Source organism: Oreochromis aureus, linkage group 16 (assembly GCF_013358895.1).
Source record: "Oreochromis aureus strain Israel breed Guangdong linkage group 16, ZZ_aureus, whole genome shotgun sequence".
NCBI lineage: Eukaryota > Metazoa > Chordata > Actinopteri > Cichliformes > Cichlidae > Oreochromis > Oreochromis aureus.
Window position 1 is genome coordinate 1,317,439 of NC_052957.1, and position 10,495 is coordinate 1,327,933.

Here is a 10,495-nt window from a genome sequence, read left to right on the forward strand (position 1 = left end):
TCTGATCAGACAGGAAATGAACCTGAAACTGTGGATATTTGTTCTGGAACACAGAAAAAAAGCAAAAAAAAAAAAACAGGAATGTGGTTTGTGACTGTGTGAAAGTTCAAATGTGAACTGAAACATATCTGACGAATTCAAGAAGCCGAAGAGCACAAAGACTTGATCTGATGGTACAACTGTGGCATAGCTGGTTTAAACTCTCAGACTCTGAATGGTCAGCTTAGTTTCAGTCATAAGTACAAATAATTGTGTTAAAAATACTCTGGTAAAAATATAGATTTAAATTCTTTAAGTAAAAGTTTAAAAGTACATGCTATGAAATGTACTCAGAGTAAGAAAGTAACTTGTAGCTCTTTGAAGGATGTTTCTACCAGCTATTTTTTTGCAGAGCTAACTGAACTTTGTGCTATATTAATATAATTTAAAAAAAAAGGTACTTCATGGGAATGTGTGTTATTGTAGGGTCTATTAGGGCTGGGCCATATTATACCGTTCACGGTAATATCGGTATAATTTTAGGCAACGATAAGAAAATAAAATGTCGCGATAGAATATGGGTAAAACGTGCATGCGCAGTGCCTTTGTTTTCATACGCACATGGCCGAAAAAGCATGGCGGCAACGGAGAATGAGAATGGGGAAAGCGGATTGTTGAGTGAAACGGATGAACCAGAATTGCTTTGTAAAAATGGTGCGACTTCAGTGATGTGGAACTGGTTTGGTGTTTGTCCTTCAGATACCCACCAAAGCACATTTTTTTTGTAGAACATGCAAGCAGGCGTCTAAGGTGCTGTAAATCTGGGAGTAATCCAGGTCCTAAACTCCGTCCTCTTCAGGTCCCAAAGTCAAACGAACACTGCGGCATCACTGAGAGTTACAAACTGTCTAAATTCTTTCATCTTTATTAAAATGATCAGCGTTGCTGCTTTACCAGGTGTAACAATTAAGTTTAACATCCAGGCATCCATGAAAACAGGATTTATTACATTTAGCGGAGTAAGAAGTTAGCAGGAAGTTAGCTTGCTAGCTTCCACCTAAACATGATATAGCATGTTCTGACTGAGGGATTTCTGAAACATTCAAACGTACAGCTCTGCTATCACTTCCAACATAAATGAAGACAGAAAACTAAACAGCAGTGACGTTTGTAGGGTTACTGAAGTTGGGCTAGCTGCTATATAATGATGTGCTACGTGATCGCTAGCGACACAGCTATGTTAGCATAATATAAACAGGAGCTGTGTCCCAAAACGTCGGCTGCATCCTCCGGAGGTCGCATTTGAAGGCCGATTACGTCACAGCCAGGCGGCGAAGGCTGTCCCATTTCATCGACTCCTTCAAATGCGGCCAACAAATGCGTCCTTCATTTCCCCGAATTTGAAGGGTGGGTCAGGTGTGTCCTTCGTGGCCCACCATATCCCAGAATTCATAGTGCGGCCCAGCCAAATTTCAGCTGCCAACAATGGCAGCCGCTACTAAGTTTTAAAATTAGTCTTATTAATCTTTCTGGGTCACAAAATAAACTTTTAACATATTTTCAGGCGAGAAAGTAGCTGTGTAAACTTCAAATATCTGCTTGGTTTATCAAGACATCACATATTTGCAAAAGTGTGCCGACGTTTTCGGAGACGTCTGTTACCCACCCGCTCGATAGCAAGCCGGGGGGTTCAGTGGTCACTCGAGCCGGCGAGAGCAGCGGAATCGCGGCTTCATCGTTTTCAGACCCCCGCTCTTTCGCTACTCAGGTTAAACATGAGTAGTCACTCGGATAACTTCAAAATGTAATTGTTTGGCTTTTTTCTGTGTTTTATTTGTTCCGGAGTAAATCGGTTTGGCTGAGATCAAAGTTATTAGATTAAATAAAACTTTATTAATCCATCGGGTGGGTTCCTCCGGGATTTTCACACAGCTGAATAAATGTCAAACAGAAAACTGATTAAACAGAAGTGTGAGACGGTCGAGAATTTACGCCAGTGTCCTGTTATATTTTAGATAGCAAGGAGCAGACGGCCGAGTTTATTAAACTCCACCGACACAGCGGTGACGCAAATCTGAAGGCTAGACCGTCCCATTTCACAGATCTTCTCGGTCTTCAGAGGACCCGGCCTTTGCGGTCTACGTGGGCCGGGTCCTTCGAAGACCGAGAAGGATGCAGCCGACGTTTTGGGACACAGCTACAGTAAAGCTGGAGGATGAACGCTAACTTTTTTCCACTCGATAAAAGTTAACGTGAGGGTTCCCGATGGTTAGGGACAAATGCAATCGCATGGCAGGATGCTGTAAACGGACCAAACTTCAGTCAGGAGAACAACTGAGATAATCCATCCACAATACGAGGTTAGTCATTAATATACTGCAACAACATGGGAATAGAGCAGCTGTGATAGAATACAGCATTAATGAATCAATGGTACAGAAGTGGAGGAAGCAAGAAGAATGAGATGAATAAAGTTTGATTTATCTGACTGCTTTGTTTTGCTTAATATGCCTTATAATCCCGTGCACCTTATGGTCCAAAAAATACATATTTGACTTTTTTATTTGGCACACTGCAGTTTAATGTTGCAAAGCACCTCTTTTTAACTTTAGTGGATATTATACATGGTTATGCTCAGGATATGTCATTTGGTTAAATTTTCAGCAAGGGATTTGCATTTGCACTGTTAAATTTTTATATAGCTTTAATGCACATTAAAAACAGCTGCTTCTTTAAGTGAAAATACATGGATGGACTTTTTTGGGTTTTTTTGGAGTTGTACTTTGTATTTTGTCTTTTGTCTCGCATCAATTATATCGTCAGTTATATCATTATCGCAAATTTTCAAATATATATCGTGATAAATATTTTTGGCCATATCGCCCTGCTCTAGTGTCTACCTCAAGGTGAGAGATGGAAGAGATGGAAGACAGGATAAAAACATGCTGTGGAAGAGAGACCGAGATTAATAAGAAGTGTGATTTAGTGCAGAGAGGTCTGTTAACACATAGTGAGTGAAGATGTGTGGCAGCATCCAGTACCAGTGAGCTTGCATTGAAACAGCAGGTCAGACAAGGAGTTATCACAGTCAGTGCTAATGACCCCAAGTTTGCAGTTGAAATGAGATAGAAGAGTTCCATACAGGTCAGATGGCGAGAAAGAGAACACCTACAGTTGGTAAAGGAACAACGTCACCTGAGAAAATCATGGAGGAGAGCTGAGTCCAAGGAGAAGGCTGGAGGAGCTGCTGGTGTGATCGATCTGTGCTTCTTGTCAGGGAAAGTCAAGGTTTGGTCTTACCAGTTTATCTCATATCATCGCCTCATATAGCCACTGAAGCTGTGTGACATCACCATGACATTAGTCCTGAAGCCACCACGTCAGCAGACCGAGGCATTCAAAATGCCAGCGTACAGGTCCGTACAGGATGGAGGTGGAATGCAGCCCAAGCAATAGACCGCAGAGAGGCTGAAACACCAAGAGATGGTGGGTTTCACTCAACCTGGCAGAGCTGGCTAAAGATGGGGGGAAACTATAAATATGGCCCAAAGCCACCAAGAAGGAGATCTCATCATCTCTGAAGTAAATGGAAATTAATGCGGTGAGCCACCATCAACAAGGCAAGGCTGGACTTCCTCATCAGGGCCACTTACGACACACTCCACAGCCACAGCAATCTTCACCTCTGTTAGGCCACAGAAGAACAGGGTCCTGTGAAAGCTATCTGAGCTGCTGGAGACGTACTGACTGGAGGTAAATGGCACCAGTCCACCATTGTCCCAAAGGTGCATCCAGTTCATCAGACAAGAGAGCGAAGGACAGCACTGCTTTATCCTCAGTTACTTTGACACAAAGGCATCTGCTGTGATGCTTACACCTTAGACCACGCCCCACCACACTGGCTCCACCTCATGCCAACGTCCGGATCATACGGTGGTGTAAGACTGGTATCATACAGTTATTCTGCTTGGTCCAGAATAACCAGCTGACCCATCATGCATCTCTCTGATCCATGCAGTCTGAAAGTGGCATGGTTGTTAGAAATACTGTCTGGAACAGAATCTCTTGATCTGTTGGGATTTTCCCGCACGTCTGTCTCTAGGTTCACAGAGAAGCTCTGAAAAAGAGAAAATATCCAGTAAGCAGCAATTATCTGGGAGAAATGCCTTGTATATGTCACAGATGAAGGGGCAGACAGACTTGAGTTGATAGGAAGGAAGCAGTAACTTCTGCATACCTTCTTACAGCAAAGGTATGCAGAAGAGCACCTCTGAATGCACGACACATCAAACCTCAAAGGAGATGGGCTGCAGCAGCAGAAAACCGCACCTGGTGCCCCTCAGGTGCTACAACAGGAAACTGAGGCTACAGTTCCCACAGACTCACCAAAACTGGACCACAGAAGACAGAAAAAATGTTTCCTGGTCTGATGTGTAAGAAATGTGTTTTTTTCTTTTTAACATTAATTGCAATGTATGCTCATAATAGAGTTGATACCAGCATTAACCCCACAGTGTGAAGGGCTAACCAAGAGGCACAGCCAGAGTGGAGTGTACAAGTTAAAATACTACATGCTTACAGAACACAGTTTGAGATAGGACAGGCTGCTTGGCCTTGGGTGGATGATAACGGGGTGCTCTGGTCAACAAGACGTAGAGACCTCATTGTGTCGGTTAAAGCTGACATCAGCATGAAAATAAAACATCCCTGGCAACAACTGTAAGGTAGGAGAGGTTTTCTCACACAGGACAAGATCCCTGACGGGAGGTTAATGACCGTTACCGTGCAGAAGGACCCCAAGGAGAACAAATCAGGGAGTCTAAACCACGACATCTCCCCATCAGTAGCCAATCACGGTTATTTCCTGTTTTTATGAGTCTAATATATTCTTTAAATTATGTACTGCCCTTCTCCGTGTGCAGACTGCCTGACACAGAGAAGCTGTGCAAGCCAAATCTGCCTGATAATAAAATAGTGTGAACTGCTAGACTGTCTCCTCTCAGCAAAGAAAGAACTCCACAACAGTCAGATTGTTGGGTGAGAATTTGGTATAAATAACATGAAAGCATGGATCCATCCTGCATCCTTGTGTCAGCAGTATTCTGCAGACACTGTAGTGATGTCGTCATCATGGACAAGAATCTTGGAGGAATGTTTTCAGCACATCGTTGAATCTCTGACACGAAAAATGAAGTTCTGAAGAAAAAAAGTGGCTCCAACCTGCTGGCAGCAAGGTGTACCTAATAAATTGGTAGGTGGTAGGTGTACAGTCAGTGATAGAAGACAGCACATATACGACTCATAGGATTGTTGATCGCTTTCAAGACTAATGAAGAAAAATGAAACCTAACGATACAACTCAAACCGTCTGTGTGGGACCAGCGAGGTTACTGAAGACAGAGCAGCCAACCTGATCAGAGGAGCCAAAGGTAAGAGAGAAACAACCCACTTCAGAATTAATCCACAGCAGCAGGAAGCTGTAACGAGTCTCCTCCTTTTGGCCATAGTTGGGTTTACAGTAACTGCTAGGCAGCAAACGGAGCCTTCTTTATCTTCATGCATGCTCAAACATCCATGGAAAGTAAATCTCCAAAAGTTGATTCTGTTCATCTGGACGTAGCGTTTTGTGGGAGAAACGTTTCGTCACTCATCCAGGTGACTTCTTCAGTCTCAGCTGCAGGTTTCCAATCTTATAAACAGGACATTTGCATAATGACTGAAACCAGCCCACTGAAGGAACAATGGGCTGTGAGGTCACTTCCTTAATCTTAATTATGCAAATTCTCATGACCATCAATCAACAACCACTGTTTATAAGATTGGGGAAACCTGCAGTCAGCTGAGACTGAAGAAGTCACCTGGAGGAGTGACGAAACGTTTCTCCCACAAAACGCTACGTCCAAATGAACAGAATCAACTTTTGGGGAGCCTTCTTTAGGAAACCTTCAGGTATCCTCATTGGACCTGCAAACATATGTGAGTCATGGTCCTGCTTTCCTGTTGTATCAAACTGATTTCACATCTGTAACTAGCAGCAGATGGTTTTTAAAATCAAGGAAGTCAGCTAAACGTCCTCAGCAGAGAGAGAGGAAGCTGTTTAAAGTGCAGAGCATAAAGTACTCTCTGAATCTGGTACTCGATGACCCTTTGATGGGTAGGAAGGGCTCAGACAGTGGGAAGTCTCCATGTCCTCCAATCAGACGTCATTTCTTATTCAGCAGCTATTTTGCATGTCCCACTTCCTCTGCAAAAACAGCTAAAGCACATGGGCTGCACGCGGTCACAGGGCACCGATAGTGCAGATATTAGCTGGTGTCTGTAGCAGGGCTTTAAATCGGTATCTTTAGAGCTTTGTTGTGATTTATTTTGAAACGATGAGTCAGCGCTGATGCCACGGGGGAATGCCAGAGTCAGAACAGAAAGTATTTCTTGATCTGCACATGACTTTAGCCTCGTTTGTCGTGTTGGTGTTCACTAACATCGATTTTGCTCGCTGGTCTCCGATAAAATGCTCCCCAAAGTGATTTCTGTGTTTGGATTATTTTCCAGTCTCGTGGTTGGTAAGCTACTCCAGTTCAAATGAGTGTGTGTGTGTGTGTTGGTGGTAATACACCGAAGCTATCTAGCGTCTTTAGCATTTGGCCTATCTGGAGCTAAACTTAGTCTACAGATGTGAGTGTTTGGTGTTGGAGTGTCGCAGCATTTGAGAAATCATTCATCTTTAACAGTTTTCTTTCTTCTTTTTAATCTCAGCGGGCGATGCGACTCTCGTGCGTGATGTTAACACTACCATCTCTGATTCGGCAGTCCTCGAATGCAGCATACAGGATAGAGCTATCACGGACTGGAGGAGTCTTCGATTTTATTGGCAAGACGATAGAAATGTGGTTTTGTACTCCTATAATAACGGAAGAAAGGTGGCGGAGCATGTAAATGAGCTCTATCAACACAGAGTCACAGACTTCCCTCAGGACATAGTCAGAGGGAATATCACCATCGTGCTCAAAAACCTGACTCTTGATGATAATGGAAGAACGTACTCATCATTTGCAGCAGTGCTGGACGACAGCGGGACGAGGCGATACCACCTGGAACACACACAAATCTGTGAAATGACTTTACATGTAGGCGGTGAGAAAGGTTTCTGTTTTCCTCACAAGAATAGGAAAGGCACCTTAGACCGGCACACACCGGGCTGGCTAGTAACACGTGACATCATCAGCACAGATTATATTTAATCATTAACAGTTTAGCTTTTAGAAGCTGGCCATGATGAGCTCATGCTGCAGCAAACACTGGGCTGCACGAACTGCAGACTGTGGGATGGTCAGACCTGAGCATGCTGAATAACTTTTAATTCACAGAGCTGCCTAGCAACAGATGACATCATCAGAGGTCAAACAAAAGCAGCTACAGTCAGCACAGATTATATTTAGACAAAATCTGCAGTGATTATGATTTATGCAGAACGTGGAGTTTCCTTTTTGAGGTTTTGCTGTCAGTGATTCAATTTTATTTTATTTATACAGAACCAAATCACAACAACAAGGCCTTTATATGTATGTATGTAAAGACTCAACAATAGTACAGTAACAACACTAACAGTTTTATTTCATGTCTTTACCCCCTCAGCCATGAAAGGCTGATGAGGTGTTGAGAGTCACCATCATTGATATTCTGGTTTTACAGTGTCCTGTTCTCAGAGGATCAAAAGTTGTTGACATATTTGCATTAAATTTTATTATAATTATTATTTTACCTGATGTGACAAAAGCATTTCCCAATATGAGATTAAAAATGTCTTAAAATAGGAAAAACTCTTTGTTTGCTTTGTAATCCAACAGATTACAAACAAATCACTGCAAAATACAAAAACAAACAAAAATAACACTAACTAGCTTAGCTCAGCTTAGCTAACATGCTGTCATGGCTAGCACGCTCATGTTGTTAGCAACCCCAGGACAGCTGTTTCCAGCATGTATGCTAACTGGATGTAGCTTCATATTTAGTGCACAGATACAGGAATGCTTTTAATTTTCCCGTTTAATGCCCACTACAAAATCAAATAAGCATTCTCGTCCAAAATGTCTGTTTCGTGATAAGTGGAGGTGATCTTTGTTCTCCTCTGTCCTCAGTGCCTTACCAGGAGCCCAGGCTGGATGTTAATACAGAGGCTATGTCTGCAGTGTGCAGTCTGCAAGGAGGATTTCCTGCCCCTGACATACAGTGGGTCCTCCTCCATAACAGCTCCCATCAGTCAGTGGAGTCCAGGAACGTCAACACTGAAACGAAGCAGAACGTCCACGATCACCTGTACAGCTCCCGCAGCACTCTGGACATCCCTGCAGGTCGTCTCGAGGCCGTGATCTGTCTCAGCCACAACCCGACCCTGAACAGGACTGTGACGGTCACCCACAACTTCAACACAGGTACGCCCCACATCGTCCAGTAGGCCAAGAGAAGGTAAACTACAACAGCGCGAAGGGGAGAGCTCAAATAAGATGAAAGTGACACCAACTAAAAGTCAAAGAGTCGGTTACTGAATATACGTCACGTATAATGAAGTGTTTTTAAAATATATGTGAGACATATTTTTAAGATGTGTTACTTTGACCTTAAAATCTCAGGTGATGGAACCAAAAATGCCTGAGCGTATCATCATGTTATTACTGTTATTACTACTACTGATTTATATTTACAATAATTTATGGTTATTATGCTAGCGCCGATGAGTGTATGAATTATGAGAGCTGACAGGAAATATGCTGAGTAACTTTTTTATTTAAAAAAAAAGAAAGTTTTACTTTATTTTCCTCCAATCTTAGACCATCACTATTTTAGTTAGGACATGAGGAGCTCATTTGCAGCAAACCAACAATCACTGGGTGCAAAAGCTACAGTGATGTCCACCTGTCAGTCATCAGGCAGTCAGACCTGAAGACGCTGAGTAATTGTGGAAGTTTCAGAGCTCTCGAGCAGCTGTTCAGCTCAGAGGAATGAAATAAATCCTCGGACGTCTGCAGAGAAACATCTGTGCTGGTTTATCATGCATGCGGGTCCTCCTGTGTCCCTGCAGGCCTCCCTACATAACCTGCTCTGTGTTCCATTCTTACAAAACTAAAAACAGCTAAAACACTCAAATTTTAATTACAAAACCATGAAAGAGTCCCTCAGTAGTCAGTCAAGCTTTGCAGAAGCAGTGTCGCTTTTTGCCATTTGATTATATTCTTTTTGTATCTGTATCGATCATTCATGTCTTATTTCAGACTGACGCAGGCGACACAACCATGAAACATGTTTCTGCAGAAGTTTCAAGTCAAAGTTCAATCTGAGTCAGAGTTCACCTTACACTGAGCGTCCCTCTGAGTCAGAGAAGCATTTACTCAGTCCTGTAATTCTGGCTGATCGTTGGGGGAACTCAGAAACTTGCCCTAGGATGCTTTGGTATGAGGCTGACTGTTGGTGTGTCTCGGTCTTCAGCAGGTGCAGCAGCGAGGAGCTCACCTGCAGCCCTAACTGTATATCTGATAGCAGCTGCTGTGGTTCTTCTAACAGCCGTGCAGTGAGCGAAGGTGAGCATGAACTATTTACTGACTTTTTAGTATCTAACATGTAAAAGAGGTTAGAGCATGTAGAGGATGTAAAATGCAGACACACACAGATGTGTGGTTTTCCCATGGTGCATGTGTAACATGACTGAAGGAAACAGCTGATGTGCTTACAGCTGCAATCATCTGTGTGTTTCAGCCACCTGAGGTAGAGCGATGCAGCGTTTCGGTGGTGGAGGGGTGAAACAGTGTGCCATGGAGACACTTCAGCGTGTTGTATGTTGCACCTTACCTTTGCGTGATATTGACAGTGCGCACCCTCTGATTCTGGGTTTCATGGGTCCTGCTGGGTGGCACTAAACTGGTGCTTAAAACAAAACTTGAAGCTATATCTGCTCACACTGGAGTATTAAACGCACCACAGTGTGAAACACAGCAGTTACTGGACCATCAAACATGGTGTCATGCTGGGTGCCTGTTTAACTGAATGTCTATGTTATATAATGTCCACGTGCTGTTGTGTCTTTAGAAGTGTTATTTAAAATAAATCAAAGTGTTATTTAGATGAAAATGAGCCTGTGTGTGTGAATCTGGCACATCTACATGATGTGGTGCAGTGTTCGTCTTAATGTGTCTTTTTAAATAAAACACATAAAAGTAAAGACGGGTTCTACTGAAAAATGCTAAAAATATTCCTGCTGCAGCTGCTGAGCTCATTTCAAACAGTTTGAACTTTCAATTTTTTATATCTAAAATATAATCTGACATAATCACACACACACACATTCACACATCTGTGTGTATTATTAACCTAAATAAGATGTGTGCAGTATGAGTGATAAATATTCTGGAAACATGACTTTGTGTCCACCACCAGGCCCGTGTTAAACACAGTTTACAGCGTTATATGAAAAAACAGTATAATACAGCGAGAGACACGAGCAAGCACAGCGAACCAAAGTGAACCA

At 42.8% G+C, this 10,495-nt stretch overlaps 1 protein-coding gene across 1 annotated transcript; it reads left to right on the forward strand.

Annotated features, from left to right (window-relative positions):
* Positions 1–6,275: 6,275 nt before the first annotated feature.
* Positions 6,276–10,096, forward strand: LOC116314964 (T-lymphocyte activation antigen CD80-like). The gene is made up of 5 exons (XM_031733114.2): positions 6,276–6,539; positions 6,733–7,110; positions 8,115–8,408; positions 9,460–9,551; positions 9,727–10,096. Exons 1-4 carry the CDS (start codon positions 6,488–6,490, stop codon positions 9,543–9,545), a joined length of 810 nt encoding a protein of 269 aa, XP_031588974.1. The 5' UTR covers positions 6,276–6,487; the 3' UTR covers positions 9,546–9,551; positions 9,727–10,096.
* Positions 10,097–10,495: the final 399 nt, after the last annotated feature.